General features: G+C 37.8%; 1 protein-coding gene across 5 annotated transcripts in view; it reads right to left on the bottom strand.

Annotated features, from left to right (window-relative positions):
- KDM4C (lysine demethylase 4C) overlaps positions 1–19,705 on the bottom strand; it is a 428,305-nt gene that overhangs the window by 300,358 nt on the left and 108,242 nt on the right. For all 5 annotated transcript variants that reach the window (XR_004350381.1, XR_004350380.1, XR_004350379.1 and 2 more), the window contains exons 7-8: positions 11,220–11,323; positions 7,273–7,410 (exon numbers count right to left, since the gene is read on the bottom strand). Coding sequence is in view for 2 of the 5 variants with exons in the window: in XM_032634921.1 (XP_032490812.1) it covers positions 7,273–7,410; positions 11,220–11,323 (242 nt within the window). In the remaining 3 variants the exon portion in view is untranslated. The remainder of the gene's footprint in view (positions 1–7,272; positions 7,411–11,219; positions 11,324–19,705) is intronic.

Here is a 19,705-nt window from a genome sequence, read left to right as displayed (position 1 = left end):
ACAAATCACATACTTGGCTGGCACCGGTTTAACCCACCACATCCAAGGAGATGAATCCGGAAGGATATGGGGCACTAGGGGGCCAACCTTCTGCCTCTAATCTCAACCTCACCATCCTCATTTTAGGCATCATCCCAACTCCTTGGTTTGAGAAAGGGGGCTAGTAGAGGACAGAAGACATGCATTATCTCTGAGACGGCAAGAAGTAACATGTGTGAAGCGCCCCGCACAACGCCTGGCAGATTATGAACAATGTCAGCTACTACTACTATCAAACTAGATGAAAGCAGAATGGCTTAAAGACAAATTAATTTTTCTCAGTATAGGGTACACATTATTCAAAAAGCTAATTTACTTTTTTTTTTTAAGGTATTGAGTTAACTAAAGCCTCAAAGACAGATATTATCTTGATTTCAGGTTAGCAACTAAACATCAGTGTCATAAACCATATACCTAGTTCCATTCAAATCCCATAATCCAGCAAATTTAAATTAGCACTGAATGAAATCAGGCTCCCTATCTCTGAGGACTCAAGCCCCAAATATCTCTCCTGCAGACACAATATATACTAATCAATTGGCTCTCCTAATATTCTACCTGAAGTCTCAGATTTTCTGAATCCCACAACTCAATACTTCATCAGAACAAAATGGGGACATAATGTGACTATTTTCTTTCTTAATACCTCTTCTCGATACATAAATACTAACTTCCCAGTTAGAGTACAAACTCCTAAGGACATGGCTTTGTATGCTTCTTTTTCTCTACATGGTATTTTCTCTTCTTTCCTTTAAGCTCTGTAAAAAAGGCAGAGGAGAGTCACTCATCAGCACTGCTATGTTGCACCGCCAGGACCCAGGACATAGAGACAAAGTAGAGGTAAAAAGATAAAGTGCAGAATATAAAATCACTAAACTCCCGAAGTTCATACTTTATATGCCATACCAGACACTTAAAATCAGAATGCCAAGAACTGTTAAATGAGCAATGTGCAACACTGTCTACATTTTCTTTCCTTCACAAGCTGTAAGAATAGATAAATGTCACTACACTGGTATTCTACAATCCAAAGCATATTAAAATATAACCTAGAGACTCACTGTTAAAATGATTCCTGATTACTTTAATAAAGACCGCCCAAGATTAAAGATTTTTTTAGGACAACTGCTACCTGACTTAGGAAAAACCAAATTTAATTTTAGAGAAGGACTGAAATATAAAATAAAATGAACCCATATCATGGTTCTTGCATGAAAGACAATTTAATACTTGAAATCCCTTCCAGATTAAAAGGAAATCAATTTCAACATTCTATCATCTCTTTTTAAACTTGTTCAAACATTTGAGAATTCAAATGTCCGAATGCTTTAAAGTTAGATAGTGAAGTAATGCTCTTGGAGTTCATAAGAGAACATTCCCAGCTCTGCAGTGCAATTTTTCAACTTTCTGGCATATCATGTTAATAGATTATCACTTAAAATAAAATTAATGTAAAATATGAGATATCATTTTGGAGTCACCAACTATTACCTTTCCTTCCAAGAGATAATGTTATTTATCATGCCACAGATAAGTCTCTCATGCGGCACACACTGTCATAAATACACTGCTTCTGATGGTGTAGGCTAGATATGACTGTCCCCCAGACAATGATTCGTTTTTACTCAAGAAAATCAGTACAGTAAATAACTTTTCTTCCCTTAGAGACAATCATAGTGCTGGAGGCTGCTGCAACACAAAAACATAATATCTTCACAAATGTCTCCAAACAGTCAAGCTGAAAATCTAAGCCAAAGTTTCATTTAACAGCCTGTCAGTTTTCTGATGTGAAGCTAATGAATGCAGTGGCAAACAAATCCATCAAACCTAACATCAAAACAACGGCACTTCATCCCACCAAACGGAAAAATGAAATACAACCTGCAGGCCAGCTCTCTGATCCGTCCTAGCTCGGAAGCAGACCTGTGAATGCCACCACAGCTGCTACACAGAAGTTAGCACGGACTCCATTTCACCACAGACAGAAAGAACGTTCCAGGAACAGAAAACATTCATCTCGAATATACAGCAATATCTTAGCTCAACTGCTATGCAATCTGGTAGATATTTTTAAATCTCTACTAGAAAAAAATATATAGTGTTTCACTCTAGATTACTCTGATATTCAAAGCTAGAAAAATGCCTAAAATAACTGGATGATATGTTCCACTCATACTATAGCTTTGCAAATGGAGGTTTATTAAAAGCCCTTCTGCTCTTTATGAAAGCTCCTTGAAGACAAAGAAAACAAGTCCTTTTGTACAATCATGTAGCACAATTCCTGTTCCAGAGAAGAAACTCACTGGGCACTCACCAAAGCTGAACTCTGCCTATAAGTGGGTATGGGTACGTGGCCACCTGGAACATTCCTCTCAATTTTTTTCAGTGAAAAACCTTAATTCTGATCAATTAAATGGGGGGAAATTATACAACTGCTTTCTTAGGTAGGTGGGCCCTCTTAAGGCAAGGCCCTTCTCTTCTGGAGTATCATGCAGGATTTGGCTTGCTATATTTACTAGGTCAAGGCAAAAAAGAGCTGAATGATCCTAAAGAGAAGAGAGGGAAAGATAGAAACAAGAGGAACGGCAAGGCCAAGGGCATTAGCAGGAATTTTTAGAAACAAGGATAGTCAAATTAAGTTGCTATCATGGCTCATTTCTACCTATGCCTGTGTTCTAAAGACATTCTCCACAATCTAGGCACAAAAAAAGCCTTATGTGAGAGGTGAGGCAGTTTGGGCAGATAGTATAATAAAGAGCCGTCTGGACTAAGTGCTAGAATACAGGGAACATACCGACAGGCAGTAGAATATCCACATAATAATTATTGTTGTTATTATTATTATTTAGTTGAGAATATCAAAGGTTCAGGAATTTGCTGAAATTTGGAAGACGAGTATTTGGGATCACCACAAATAATGGCATGGAAGTTCTAGTCAACGTTAGCTATACTTTAAACAAAGGGAAGGTTTCATGAACCAATACCACATACCAAAAGGTCAGTAATACATTCAAAGGAAATCCACAGAAACCCCATCTCCTGTCCTGCTCCAGAGATGCCACCAGAGGTCAAGTAGCCAACAACAAAGGAAGCAGTCCTGGATCCCTTGCAGTGCCAACTCTACCCTCACTTCTGGCTCCCATCAAATAGGTCAGCCTCCAAGTGATGAATTCACAGATACATACATGGTGCCTGGTATAAAGCAGACAAGCATTACCTGAAAAAACAGAGCTCTGTCCCCATCTACATTAAGCCACCTGAATGGCTTAAAAGGTTCCTATTAAACAAAGCCTGCTGCCTGTTAAACAAAGACCACCAATAATATCAGTGAACCTGGGGTTATCTTTCCAAAACTATTTTTTAAATTAAAAAATAACCTCTGGGGGACTTCCCTGGTGGTCCAGTGGTTAAGAATCCACCTTCCAATTCAGGGGACGCAGGTTCGATCCCTGGTCAGGGAACTAAGATCCCACATGCCATGGGACAACTAAGCCCACATGCCGCAACTACTGAGCCCGCATGCCACAACTACAGAGCCCACACGCTCTCAAGCCCGCGCACCACAACTAAAGAGAAGCCCGCGTGCTGCAACGAAAGATCCCACATGCCGCAACGAGGATCCCGTGTGCCACAACTAAGACCCGATGCAGCCAAATAAATTAATTTTAAAAAATAACCTCTCATTAACAGCTCTTGTCTATGTTATGAAATTAGAAATATTGGTTTGTAATATATGAAATATTATCAGTAGAGATCCTTCACTCTGCACCATGTTAATTAATTAATGCCACACCACAGATACTTTATCAGATGCTTTTATATACTCAAGTCAACATGCGACAGGTAAAGCAGATGTCATTCCCCAGTGCTTCAACTATAAAAAGTATGCCATTATTTTTTAAATTATCCCCCCTAAATGCATAACTCATTATCACTTGTGAAAAATTACTGTTTTTTAAATAGTTATCATTTAGAATGAATTGAAGAAGACAAAGAATTAAGACTAACCAATTTGGCCATCATCCAAGTTAAAAGTCTTTAAGTACAGTTCATAATTAATTCACTACACATTATATTTGTCCCCAGCAAAACACAAAAACTGCCCAATTTACAAATTTTCCTAAGATTAAAAATTACACATGTTCACACACACACGTAAATACACACACACACAATACAGTAAATTCATAAGGTTGTGTAAAGAAACAGAACTTGAAAATCAATAAAAATATGTGTCAAATAAGGGATAAAAGACAATAAAATCTTCCCTCAAAATGCCATCACAGCACATTATAATGTAAGGAAACTTAATTTAGAATAGCCAAGAAAAACATTAATACTGAGGAATAAATTTAAATTTAAGAAAGCCTAAGGATGTTTTAGTGAAACATTCAAAATTGTATCCAAGATTAGTTTCCTATTTTTATGCAGAATAACCAAAATTCATTACACGAATCAAAGTAGATCCTTTTTTTTTTTTTTAATTTATTTATTTTTGGCTCTGTTGGGTTTTCGTTGCTGTGCGCGGGCTTTCTCTAGTTACGGTGAGCGGGGGCTACTCTTCCTTGCAATGCATGGGCTTCTCATTGCGGTGGCTTCTCTTGCTGCCGAGCATGGGCTCTAGGCATGCGGGCTTCAGTAGTTGTGGCATGTGGGCTCAGTAGTTTTGGCTCGCGGGCTCTAGAATGCAGGCTCAGTAGTTGTGGCACACGGGCTTAGTAGCTCCGTGGGATCTTCCTGGACCAGGGCTCGAACCCGTGTCCCCTGCATTGGCAGGCGGATTCTTAACCACTGCGCCACCAGGGAAGTGCCAAAGTAGAGTCTTAATACGTCACCATGTCAGTTATCAGTTGAAGCTCTCTGTGGTAGGTAGAATGCTGACACCCACACCCCCCAACCCCACTCGGTTCCACCCCTAACAGCAAAGATATCCATGTCCTAGTTCCTGCAATCTGTGAATATGTTATTTTTTATGACAAAAAGGATTTTGTGGATTGCTTGCTCTGAAATGTATGGGACCCAAGCAAGGACCTGAGAGAGGCCTCTAGGAGCAAAGACCTGGTTGACAGGCAGCAAGGAAACAAGAACCCAGTCCTACAGCTGCCAGGAACTGAATTCTGCCAACAATCTCACTGAGCAAGGAAGTGGATTCTTCGTCAGAATCTCCAGTAAGGAATGCAGCCCTGCAAGCACCTTGACTTTTGCTGGTTAGACCAATGTCAAATGTATAACCTACAGGACTAGGAAACAGTACAAGAGTATTGTTTGAAACCACTAATTTTATGGTAATTTGCTACAGCTGCAATAGGAAACTAATACATTCTCAGAATAGCACCACCTCACCAAAAGTAAGGAAAGAGTGGAGACAATACCTAGAAACATCTCAAACACATGTAATTACAATTTTAAATTAACCGACCCAAACTGCATTATAGCCATTGAATATTTTGTACCCAGTAAAAAAAAACCAGAACCAAGACAGTCATATCCCCTGAGTAAATTGAGTGATATAAATCAACACAGCATTGAGTGGATATCCACAAACCTAAGTTTTTTTCCTCCCAACAAATCTATGAGGTAGAGAGGGATTTTTAATCTATAGGAAGAAACGAAAAGAAGAAATGACTTTCCTGATGTTCTCTGGCTAGCAAGAAGACAAGCTGGGCCTCAAATCCCTGCCTCTTCCACTACGGGGCTCTGCTTCCTAACAGCCCCACAGGTCTGGGCTCCATCAGCTGAGAGAGACCTCAGAGAGGACCACTCCTGACCTCTCTTACTTGGTCACACTCCACTCCCACTCTGACCACCCGGAAAGGTGGAAATGCACTCAGGACATTTTAGTCTTGGGAAGAAGCCAATACTCAGAATTAGAACTGAAAGTTGTAGTAAACAAGAACCAACTAATTTTTCTGGTGACTGACAGCTGGGATAGCTGACTTATTATGTCAATGATTAAAGATGCAAACCATAAAATAACATACCTTGTTATAACCTCAGGGCTATGACACTTTTGATGCAGATACAACATTACTTTTCTGCAAACGCAAGGCAGTAGCTGACCAAGGTATGTACACCGGGCTTTCTGTTTTTTTATTAGGTTTACTGTATTATGAAGGATGCGTAAGGGAAAGAAGTAGTTCAGTTCTGCTCCTTTCTAAATTACCCCTCATAAATAAAAATTACTTAGAACAGAGAAAGTCTTCTAATAGCAGGAGATTTCTTTTATGTCACGAATTCATTCGAATGCTTTCTGAGTTGCTATACTTTTATTTTAATATATTATACAATTTGTTAAATACCTGTGTAAAATAAAACTAGAGCTGTCTTCCCTGAATATATTTCTATCCAAGTTCACTCAGTGGTTCCACATGAAAGTTTTATCAATGTAGAGTGAATAATATTTGCCTGGACCATGCAGTGGCCAAGATAAGGCTACATAGGCTGTATGTGCCATTTTCCACCAAATATATGTCAATTTTACATACCCTGTAGTAAAACACACAGTTTCATTAAGAAACTGCCCTCTGCCAGCCTGTACATCTGCCTTAAAATCCACAGGAAAGGAAGCAATCTAATAGAAGCTACCATCACTTTGAAGATGTCCTCTGTTTAACGCTGCAGGGGGCAATTAATGAAATTTAACACAAGTTGCTTGTGAATGAAAATACACAGTTTGTGAACTAAATTAAATATACTGAGCAGGAGATGCAAATTTTTATACCAAATTTAACATTAAGATATATTGTTAAAATACATTCTATACTATTACTTTCAAAAAATTCATTTCTGCACTAAAGGCAGTTTTAATTATTTCTTCTTACCATCCTCCCTTCACCTCTTGTTAACAATTTTACCACTTTCCTCTGTAAATAGTTGTTTTCTAAGCCATGGACTGAACTCTAACATGGAAGGAGCCACATCTACCTAATATGGAGTCACAGGGAGCCACCAGAAAATCTCACGAGAAAACTGGTGGCCTTAAGAAAGAAAGCACCGGTTGCACAAAATTACCTCTCAAAGTAAATTGCTCCACATTAATCTCAAAACAGGAAAACATTGCTACAAATATTAACATAGCCTACGTAAAATAAATATATCTGTCTGGAATAAATTACTATGGTGACAAGCATACAACATCATTGAGGAAAAAAATAAATGCTGCATGTGCTCTTAGCTTTCCCACTATAATAATCAGAATACACATTTAATTTAAGCGTTTGAGGCATAACTTACCAATTTAGCAACCTTCCCATAGTCAATCCATCTGACAGTAGCAAAATTTGTAGATTCTGCACAGTTGAAACCATGATTAAAACCAGCATGGTAGCCATATGGGAAAGTGATCATAAATTCGCCAGCCTCCTGGGTGATCTGCAGGGTAGAAAACATATAATATTTCCCAATTATAAGACTTCCCAAATTGCAAATACAGTTAAAATGTATTTCCTATTAAAAAAAAAGAAAAAATATGATGTCCGAGCTATAAAAGAAGTCCCCCCAGATCCTTTACTTAATCCTTTAATAGTTTTTCAGGAGACTTTTAAAAGAATTTTCTAAACAGGGTGTGACCTTCTGGCAATGTAGTTCAATCATTCAGTCCACGATCAAAGAAATTATATTCTATTTGAAGATGTCTTTGTTTTATGTTATTCAAATAAATTTGTTCTTATTAGCATTCAATATGTATATTTTAATACTCTAAAAATTCACATTACTGGAATTATATAACAGGACTATCATAACTGACATTTTTCAAGTTAGAGCTATAAAAACTTTGATAACACACGCTGAATATTATGAATTCTTGTTGCTAAAGAGTTGATAGTATTCACCAAATTATCCTTTCATAATACTTACAAAACATTCAATTAACTTCATTCCATTTAATAGTAAAATTTCTACCAAATAGTTATTCAAATATATGTATAATATATAAGTATGTATGAGTGGGTGAGTGCATTTTCAAATATAATTAAACTAGCTTGGGTAAATAAGCCAGCAGCCCAAAAGCAAAGATGAAAAATGTATTCAGTCCATTCCTAATTTTCAGATTACAGAAATTTGGTTTTTTTATAATCACCAAAGCATACAAAACACACCATGAGCTATAGAAATACAGTGAAGCTAAATTTTTCAGTGTTTTATTTTTTAACTTGTCTACTCAATGCTAGACTATCAAATATATAACTCACTGATTCATTCAGTTACCCTGGTTCATTTCAGTCCTAAAATGTTGATAAATGAATATGTGAGTGTGCACTTGTGTGGAAACATACAGGAGATACACTGTATAAATACAGGTGCACACACTGCAATTCAGTTACCATTTTAGGAATGCTAAAATGTTGTGTGTGGAAGTATTTTCTTTCTCAACAATTCTGAAATTTAGCTCATCACCCCCTCCCCTGTGATACCCCAGCAGGTGTTCTATTGCAATGAGTGGCAACCCAGCTGCCACCTGGCAGGAAGAGAATGGCTTATCAGTGTTCAACATGGTTCCAGTTCCATCATTCCGAGCCATGTGAGAACAAAGCCTGATTCTCTCCTTTCCTGGTCTCACTGAATCTCATTAATTATAATTGTGCTTGGAAACCAGGCACTTCCTTGTACCATGTGATAAAACAAAACTCACTCTGCTCAACTGTTTCTAGCCCTATAAGGTGGAGGAAGAGGGTAAGTCTGTTGTCAGTGGGATAAGGAAAGTAACTTCACTGCTCCACTGAATTCCACCTACAATCCTTCTCTACTCTCCCTAGAAAACCCTGTTCTTGCCATGTTCAAAAGTACCTGTTCCCATTAAATTGGACCCTAAATGTTATGCCTCTATATAATTTCTAGAAACAGGTCAATCCCAGTTAGCCAAAATATAAGGCAAATTTACTGCCTCTATGTAACAAACTGATATTAAAAAAAAAAAAGATATAGGGGTAGACAAGAACAAGTCCCTTTTATTATAAGACTAACCAAGCATCATAATTCCATACGGCAAAAAATGTCAGAAAGGGTAGTGTACGTAATCAAAAAGCAGAAATTAGCTATTTGTTAAACATACTTTTTCATATATATGTATGAATATGTACAAATTCACTGAAAGAAGAAGAAAAAATGTTAGTCCAACTGCAAAATGATTGCCTAAAGAGAGAAGGTTAAACTGAGGAGGAAGATTGTGTTATTATTATATATAACCTGTACCGTGCAAAGCCCCTCATATAGATCATCACTTTTCATCCTCACAGTAGCCCTATTAAGTGGTACTATTATTATGCCCACTTTCCAGATGAAGAGACTGAGGCTCAGAAAAATTATGTAGTTTACCCAAGTGACGGAATCAGAAATGAACTTGGGAAGTATAATTCTGAAGTCTGTGCTACTCTGTCCCAAGTTACATTATCATCATCGGAGAATAAGCTCCTTGAGGAGCACACAATCATCACACACCCTTCATCAAGGTGGAAGGGGAAGTGGCAGTATTTCATATGAAAAACGGCAACTGCCAATCAGCCCTCTAAATTGCTGGTGTCTCACCATCTGTGGACGAGCACTCACCCTTCCACTTCCCACAAAAGCCACGAAATGTCCCATCCTCAAAAGACCAGATAAGAGCCTGGTGCATCTAGTGATCTACCAAATAGCACTTGAAGAGCCTCGGCCCAGAAAGGAGTGTGAGGCACCTGCCTCCTTCTCCCCAAATTTGAGAAAGTAGCTACAAACTCCAAAGGCCTCCATCCTGGGCAAATGAGCCAATCCCGCAGTCCTGCTACTTCACACAACCCCTCTCCAAAGAACAGCTTGATCAATTCCTATCACCAGCCCAAAACCCGCAGAGGTTTTCCTGTCTTGGAGGACTCCAGTCTACTCCTTCTCCTCTGCTTTCTAATATTTCAACTTAAATAAAAGTGCTTGATCAGGCTTATGCCAACCATCTGAAAGAACGTGCACTGACGATATGTCTGAGACTGGAAAGCCTGATGCCCAGAGGCATCTGCAAGTAAGACAAGGCCCCCCAGAAGGAATGGCCCCTCTGGGGGGGCGCAGCCTCTGACCTCTGTACCTGCAGTAGTGCTGCAGCCCCCCCACACTTGTGGACCTTCTCCATAGTGCACATCTTCAAGGCACACTTTTTGTCATGGGTAAAAGTATGTGACTAAACCAGTGTTGAGAGCATCCTCATCACATAAGACAAGTATGTCTCATGCATGACTACTGCACAGCCTGTTTGTGAGAGAGCGGGACCACCTCAAGTTGGAGAATGTTTCTTGGTCCTTGCAAAAATTCTACTTTGAACAAAGCCTGGGCTGGGGGTGGTGGGGGAGGGAGGTTGAAGACAGGACTTTAAGGGCCTGAGATTAAGAAGAGGGAAAGATTTAGTCACAAGTGAAAAGCTTCTAAGGTGGAAAACAGCAAGGATTATGGGAAGACAGTCAAATAAAAAATGAAAAAGGGAGTGGAACTATTTTTTAATGTTTCTGAAGTAGCTAAGGTCTTAATCCTCCTCCAACTGAGAGAGACCTTTTATTTATCTGGTCAAAAGCTTTTCTCATTTCAGCTTCTTCACATAAAAATGCTCATGTTCTGTAATAATTCTGACCCAATTACTACCACGGACACAAAGAAAGAGGGATCTAGCATGTACAGAGTCTTACAGAACTTAATCTTCAGAAATACCCCAAGAAGCAATATCTGATTATTAAATCATCAGGCAATTTTATCCATAATGAAATCTCAGTTGTATTATGTCTGAATGTGTTTAGAAATAACATACTGGCACCAAAATCACTGATTCTAACCAACCAAACTGCTAATAAAAATTGCTCTGATTTCTTTAAAAGAAAGAAAAATAGATCACATACACATAAATTTTGCTGCTCATATAAGAGACTTCAATGGAGAAGAGCTATATATCTTATTCTCTCAAATGTGCTACATTTTACTTTCAGTATTGTTGTAAGTGAGCTAGAACTGCATGAAATCTCTAGTAAATGCATCTTGAAATAAAAGAAACTTCAAATTAATATTTAGGTAAATAACTGTTACCTAAATAAAACATGAATCTGAATTTTTCTCCCCACATCCTAAAAATCCTACCTGAAGTCAAAGATATATTAGTTTATGTTAAATTTGTCTTAAATACGAATACTATACACATTAAATGAATTTGTTAAAGAGTAACACTAATATACCTTGTCAAAGGGAATACCATATTTCTTCAATACTGAGGGAGATATCAGTGTCATCTTGTGGCGAAGAAATGCATCACACCCTTGAGAACTGCTTGGGAAAAAACCTAAATGGAAACAGTAATTATAAGCAGTAATGTGTCAATTAAGATAAAATTTCAAATCTTTTTTTAAGCTTATGTTCTAGTACTCTTACAGAATGACAGCTTTACGTAAATATAGACCAAGTCCACCATCAAAACCCTGGTACTAAAAACCAGAGTCAGAATTCTTAAAAATTAAACAATACATATTTATATAACCAAGGGTTGACCTTTTTTACAAAAAAAAAGATCTGCCAAGAGTGTTTGCATGATATTAAATGACTAAACCTACAAATTCCAATTTGTAACAGATTTGAACTCAATCTACCTATTAACTGATAAATGGACAAAATATTAAGGGAAGGTAGAAGAGGAAAATCTGCATTTTAACAGGGAATCTCTCATTTTAGACTCCTAGAAGCAATCATTCTAGAAGCACTTGTCCCAATGCCTGGCATACAGTAGACACAGCAGTTTCCCACCCTTGTTTCTTTCTGATCGATTTTAAATAGTTTAACTGCTTCTAGTTTCCTGAAGTAACTCCCAGCCAGGGCCAGTCAAAAGCTTGGAAACCTGTCTCACCAGCCTGTATGGGAACAGTACATACTGTTTTGAGGACTCCTTTAAATGAAGAAGCTAAACATGCAGAAACCCTTTCATTCAACAGAATATTATGCACTGAAACACAGTTGTTTCTCTCCATCTCTGCCTTCAATCCTGCAGTCTGTCTGAGGCAGACTCTCATTAACTCAGTTATGTAAGCTAGAGGAAAATGAATGTGCCCAATACCCTGTTCTTTACCTTCCTCACTCAGAGGGAAAAACCACCACACTGAGAATGGGAAAGCAAGAAGAGAAAGACAAGAGAAACATGGAAGAGACAGAGGAGAATCAGAGAGAGGACCCAGAAGGAACACAGAACTCACCAGGAAAGCATGTGTGATGTAGCTGGGTAAAGTGGGAAGAAGCACAGATGCTGTTTAACTCCTCCACTACCAAAATGAAGGCCACTGGAAATGCTACTTACCTAACTCTGTGGCTCACTACGTATAAATAGCTCAAGAATATAACCAGTCTGATGAAAGAATTACCAGCACTCATTACCTAATCATGAACCATTTTAACCTCATAGAATAGCAAGGTTTTACAGGAATAGTTTTAAAGTAAACAAGCCTTTATTGATGCCACCATGGAATATGTGAGGCCACAGGTCATCAGAAGGAAACAAATGAAACATCTAAAGAAAAGCCGTTAGGGTATAAAGAACCACCTGCAAAGAGTAATATATTCTGCTTAAGCATCTACACCTGGATTTTTAAGATGAACAGACAGAAATATTTAAAAAGTACAACCAACAGAAACATCAGAAATACTATCATTTGCTACAATACCAATGGGAATAAAAGGAATAATTGTGCCCTATCTGGTCATTTAATGCAGCCCTCCGTTTATGGTTAATATTCATAATACATAAATAGAAAATAACCTTTGAAAGAATGCAGACCTTAGTGAATGGTGAGAAAGTACCATATAATGCAACGGCCGTATCTATACAATAAGATGTCCTGAGTCTACACCACAGAGAGTAAAGCACAGCAGGGCAGTCCCCAAACACACAACCCACGGAAAAGTTTTAGCAATACAATTTAAATAGATCTATCAAACTTTTCAAATCTGTAACTCTGTGCAGCACTGCATGAATTAAGTTTTAAATTAAAATCAATGAAGAAAGAGGAGTCTACTTAATTTTCTTTTGATATGGATTTGTAATCAGGACCTGAACAATGTGATGACTGGTCGTTAGTTAAACTGGAAAACCACTGAAGGAAGGCAATTTGCCATAAGTTAAGAACTTCATATTGGTTCAGAATTTATATTTTCAATAGGTTATCAGAATTATATTTCACATCACCCTGGAAAACACCTCATAAACCACAAATTATGACATAATGTATGTGTCTCAAAATGAATTTTACCTTAAAATACCTGCAGAAGTACATGGTTCACACTCAGCCTCACTCCACCATTTCTTAAAAATATTTTATTCAATATATAAGGAAGCCAATATAACCAGAATACTATTTGATACAAAATGATAATATCTTTTAAAACTCAGAACTATGCTGGCTAAAGGAATGTTAGCAGCTTTCATAACAAGTGAAAAAAACAAATTTGGAATCACATGTATGAAATATAACAAAAATACATCAGATAGAAAAGATAAAATTTAATTAAAAATTCAACTTAAGACAATCAGAGTTTTTTGAAAGTCACCAAATAAAGAGAAAACAAGGTATCTGTTAAAATTCTTGCAAGTTAAGTTCTTTAAAATATGCCTTTCAGAACCTTTTTTTTTCTATTCTAATATTTACTTTCTTAATGTGCTTTTTTTCTAAGTTTTCAATTTGGAAAGAATTTATTTGGAAGAAGTCTGCTCTTAAACTTACCGTATTTGAATGTTACTACTGCAACATTCTGTAAGACTTCCAATTTACCAGTCACATAATTGGAGGACCCACTCTTTCATAATCTTGAAAACCAGGAAGTTCCAATAAAGAAACAGTTCTACACTGACCCCTCAAGTATCTAGTAGTGGACATAGCAGCTAGCAACTCACTACCCCACCTCACATACCCCATGGCCATCAGGTAACATGCCAGGTGTAGAAGAACACACAGAATAAACCTGGCACATCTTTCTGAGCATCTACTTATGTCATGCTAAATTACGTGGTTTATATTTGCATACAAACAAACGTATTAAGGGAGCAATATGCAAAATCTTCATGAGTGTTGTGGAGTGGTAGGGTTTCACTCTCCTCCCTTGTAGGGATATTTTGGTGGAAGCATTTGAGAGGCAGCCTACTGTGAGGTGCAAACTATGTTATGGGATTTTGTGTAAATCTTGTCCAATCTCCTCTTACAGACACCTAACACACACGCTTACTTGAACACCAAATTTCCTCTCTCATTTACTGCTCACAACATACACCTTCTCATTGTTATTAAATAGCAGACCTAAGTTTTAGATGAAAAAACGTAACTGTTTGAACTATTTGAAGTCACCCTCATCTTGTCCACATGGCTAGCAAAATAAAAGAGAATAACAGTTAAGAATCCCTACAGAGACATGGATTCCTAGCACAAGTCCAACAACTCATATAGCCTTGTCTGGTCCCATAATGTCTCAGCTCCTCAATTTCCCCATTCATATAATCAGGATGCTAGTATTACCTTCCTCAGTGGGGTCTTTTTTTTTTCCCCAGCATCAAGATACAATTGACATATAACATCATATAAGATATACAGTATAATGATTTGATATATGTATATATTGTGAAATGATTACCATGTTAAGTTTAATTCACATTCATCACCTAAAAATAGTTATAGTTTTTGGTGTGATGAGAAGCTTTAAAATCTACTCTTTTGGCAACTTTCAATACAGTATTGTTCATTACAGTCACCATAGGGTACAGTACATCCCCCAGAACTTACTAATCTTATAACTGGAAGTTTGTACCTTTAGACCCCCTTCACCCATTTTCCCCACCCCCTGCCTCTGGCAACCACCAAACTGTTCTCTGTACCTATAAGTTTGGTGTTTTAGATTCCACACATAAGTAACATCATACGGTATTTGTCTTTCTGTATCTGACTATTTAACTTAGCATAATGACCCCAAGATTCATCCATGTTGAAAGAAATGGCAGGATTTCCTTCTTCCTTATGCCTGAATAATAGTATATTGTATATATATATATATATGTATAACACTTTGCTTTATTCATTCACCTGTTGATGGACACTTAGGTTGTTTCCATGTCTTAGCTACTATAAATAATGCTGTAATATCAGGGGTGCAGATATATCTTTAGGACAGTGATTTCATTTCCCTCAAATATAGATCTGGAAGTAGAACTGCTGGATCATATGTCAGTTCTACTTTCAATCTTTTGAGGAACCTTCATACCGTTTTCCACAGTGGCTATCCTCACTGGGTGGATCCTTATGGGAATCCAGTGAGATAATGCACAAAAAACTTAGCCATTATCAAAAAGTGGAAACAACCTAATGTCCATCAACTGATAAATGGAAGAGCAAAATATGGTATATTCTTACAACGAACTATTAGTCAGCTATAAAAAAATATGAGGTACTGCTATAAGTTATAACATAGATATAACATAGAAGAACACTACATAAAAGAAGGCAGACACAAAAGCTCACATATTATATGATTCCATGTATATGAAATATCCATAATATGTAAATACCTAGACAGAAAGCAGATTGCTAATTGCCAGGGGCTGGGGAGGGGTGGGAGGAAATATAGCATGACCAATTAAAAAATACAGGGTCGGGACTTCCCTGGTGGCACAGTGGTTAAGAATTCGCCTGCCAACGCAGGGCACACAGGTTCAGCCCCTGGTCCGGAAAGATCCCACATGCCTCGGAGCAAATAAGCCTGTGAGCCACAACTGCTGAGCCTGCGCTCTGGAGCCCACGAGCCACAACTACTGAAGTAGAGTCCTAGAGTGCCTAGAGTCCGTGCCTAGAGTGCGTGCCTAGAGTCCGTGCTCCGCAACAAGAAAGGCCACCGCAATGAGAAGCCCGCGCACCACAATGAAGAGTAGCCCCTGCTCACTGCGACTAGAGAAAGCCCACATGCAGCAATGAACACCCAACGCAGCCGTAAATAAATAAATAGATAGATAAATAAATAATAAATAAATAAATGAAGGGTTTCCTTTTAGGGTGATAAAAATCTCTTGGAACTAGACAGAGGTGAGGCTTGCACAATATGAACATACTAAAATGTCATTGTATTGTACACTTCAAAATGGTTAATGGTTTATTTTACATTTTGTGAATTTAAAAATATAATAAAACTTAGTCTACTTGACACATAGTAACATTCAATGAATAGTGGCCATTATTATTATCCCTGTTACTCATTTCCACCATGTTGACTCTAGTTATCATGTTAGTTCAACAAATCTTCCATTTCCACCATGATAAGGAACATGTACTCCAGCAATCCCAATAGAGACCTGAAACCCTAAAAGCATCCCACAATAACATTTGCTAAGACTGCCAAAGTTCTGCTGGGAGTTTTATAGCATGAGGATGTACAGAATCACATAAGCCCTCTCAAGAACCAGGTGCTATACACATCCAAGGATGCCCTGTATTCAACGTAAAAGTGATCAGATGTGAGAAGCACTATTCTAAGCGAAAGAAACAAGACAGACACGTCTACACATTGTATAATTCCACTTTTATGGCATTCTAGAGATAGAAATCAGATTAGTGGCTGCAAGTGGTTGCTGGTGGGAAGAATTAGTTGCAAAAAGTACAAGAGAACTTTTGGGGGTACTGGAAATGTTCTATATCTTGATAGTGGTGGTAGTTACACCACTGTATACATTTGTCAAAACTCACAAAACTGTCGGGGCTTCCCTGGTGGCGCAGTGGTTGAGGGTCTGCCTGCTGATGCAGGGGACGCGGGTTCGTGTCCCAGTCCGGGAAGATCCCACATGCCGCGGAGTGGCTGGGCCCATGAGCCATGGCCGCTGAGTCTGTGCGTCCGGAACCTGTGCTCCACAATGGGAGAGGGCACAACAGTGGGAGGCCCACGTTCCGAAAAAAAAAATAACCCTCACAGAACTGTATAGTTAAAGAGGGTGGCTTTTACTGTAAGTGTATTTTACCTCAATTAATCTGACCTAAAAAATTATTAAATGTTTTTAAATTGTTTTAGAAATAGAACAGATATACTCTAAAAATAGTGTGCTCTTTCCTTCAAATAAGAAGTTTTGCCAACTGTCAACTGGTTTACATTTTCTAATATATTAGCCATTACTAACTAATTATTTTTAAATCCCAATCTCATATGACAAACACATGCTGCTACTATTAAACCAACAAAGTTTTAGCCTTGGAAAAAAATTTTAAAATCAAAGTTTAGTAACATTTTCTATGGATATACAAACACTAGTTTGGAGAAGCTGACGTTAGTTATTAATTGCTTAGGAAAAAAAGGAAAAAAAGAGGGAAGCAGAGGGGAAAGATGGAGAAATCAGACATGTAGAGTGTATGTCCACACTAGCAATAGATTTAAGACAATTTAATTTGAATATAATTGAAATTTACCCAAGTATGCTTTGATAGAGTTTTATACAAGCGTACCTCAGAGATACTGCAGGTTCCGCCTGTTCCAGACCACCGCAATAAAACAAACATTACTGTAAAGCAAGTCGCAAGAATTTTTTTGGTTTCCCAGTGCATATGTAATTATGTTTATACTATACTGTAGTCTATTAAATGTGCAGTAGAATTATGCCCCAAAAATGTACATACCTTAATTTTTAAATACTTTATTGCTAGAATGCTAACCATCATCTAACACTTTCGTGAGTTGTAATCTTTTCGCAACTCACCAATCACAAAACAAACATAATAATGAAAAAGTTTGAAATGTGAGAATTACCAAAATGTCACACAGAGACAAGAAGTGAGCAAATGCTGTTGGAAAAATGGAACCAATAGATCTGCTCAACACAGGGTTACCACATTCAATCTGCAAAAAAAAAAGTGCATTATCTGCAACTCGAAATAAAGCGAAGCACCATAAAATAAGGTAGGCCTGTAATGGATTTTGCGATATTCATATGACTGATATGAGGCTTAAAAAATAGAGGAGTCATATAAGCGAACGGTAAGGAAAAGGACATAGGAAAAGAATATGGAAGGAATGCTTCTGTGGGAAATACTTTTAGAAAGATGTATTTGATTCACATATGAAATTTCTTAACATGCTTCTTAATGAAAAGAACTAATGAGCTACATTATGTGGGGAGAATCCTGGTATTTTTACCCACATTCCTAGTTAAGAGGTCAACATTAGAGGTTTAAGCTGTGGTTGACCTCTCTGTCCTTCCTACCGTTCGCTGAGCAATTAATAATTGGGTAGAAAGTTATCACATTGCAGGCTTCACTCTGCTCCACGTGTCCTGTAATCCATCAACATCTCTACTGGAGAGACAAAGCTCCATGGAGCTCTCTAGGAGGAGCGCCGGGAGAAATTCATACTGACCGTGGTATCGAGAAGGATGGTGGTTCTCCTAAACAAGTGCCTTATTTTTAACTCTTGAACACAGTGCAGTGAGTAAAGGGAAAGTTTTTTCCACTTCAAACTGGTTGGCAGAACACTTAGAGTTAAAACTTCCTCCTAATTTAACAGGTATACAGACCATTACACATGGTGTTTTACTGCATTCCTGAGACCACTTTGTTTCAGCTCCAGCTTTTTCCCACCATGACACAACATATGGACGACACACTCGTAGGTCACCCAGCATGCCTCAGGCCAAGCACTTTGGCACAAACAGGTCAGTCAAGCTAAACAGGATTTTCCTGCCTCAGCTTCCCCCCTCCACACCCCCCAGAGAATCAAAGAACTCTTAATTTCCTTCCATAGTAATCTTTCCCTGCTAGCTGGCATTCCCCTCCTGAATTTTCCTCCCCATTCCCTACCTGTCACTTCTCAGAACTGTCTTTCACCACACATTCTAATTACTCTAACTTGGTGTATGTTATGTATTACTGTCCAATGTTTAAAATCCTACTAGGAACATGGTCGGATATAAAATATTCAAAATTAAACACAGTGTGATATTTGACATCAAAATATGAGGAAGTTAAATTTAGGGATTGTTTCACCATTCTTAATGTAACAACTGATAGGAAGATGAAAATAAACATACCCTGACACACCACACATTGATCTCCATGCCTAAAGCATGAGTTAGGCATGAAGGCAGAGGATATATCGCTGGACTTTTTCATTTTTTAGGGCTTAGGGGCCCCCTAAAATTGATTATTCATAATCAAGGGTATTTTATTTATTAGCCTTTCAAAACCAAGCATTTTAATATAATATTTTCAGGCCGTAATGTAAATGAATGCTTAAGGGAATTATGTATTTATCATTTTGAGAGCTGATAAAAGTATATTTCCTAATTCCAAGTCAGAGGTATGAGAACAGGTCAATTTAGAATGTTTATAAAATTAAAATGACTTGTTATTTAATGTTAATCTTCTAGTCTGTTGACAGCAGTGGTTCATAATCTCTTTTGGACCAAACCCTCTTAATGGATTTGATGATAGCGTCCCAGAAATCCACATATATGCCCAATTTTGAATATAATTTCAGAGAGTCCACAGACTGCCTGCATCCCACGCACAGACCCTTTGTCCACTTCCTGGAATAGGGATCCCTGCAAATCTGGCTAAGACTCTGTTCCACAGGTTTAAACTCAAGATGACTAGTCATTTAAAAACACACATGCACACACACACCAAAATTAACTGCTTAAAAAAACTTGAACTAAATTAATCCTTCA

The sequence above is a fragment of the Phocoena sinus genome, chromosome 6, assembly GCF_008692025.1.
Source record: "Phocoena sinus isolate mPhoSin1 chromosome 6, mPhoSin1.pri, whole genome shotgun sequence".
Lineage (NCBI taxonomy): Eukaryota > Metazoa > Chordata > Mammalia > Artiodactyla > Phocoenidae > Phocoena > Phocoena sinus.
Note: the sequence above shows the minus strand (reverse complement) of the source record. Positions and strands in the feature narration are given on the sequence as shown.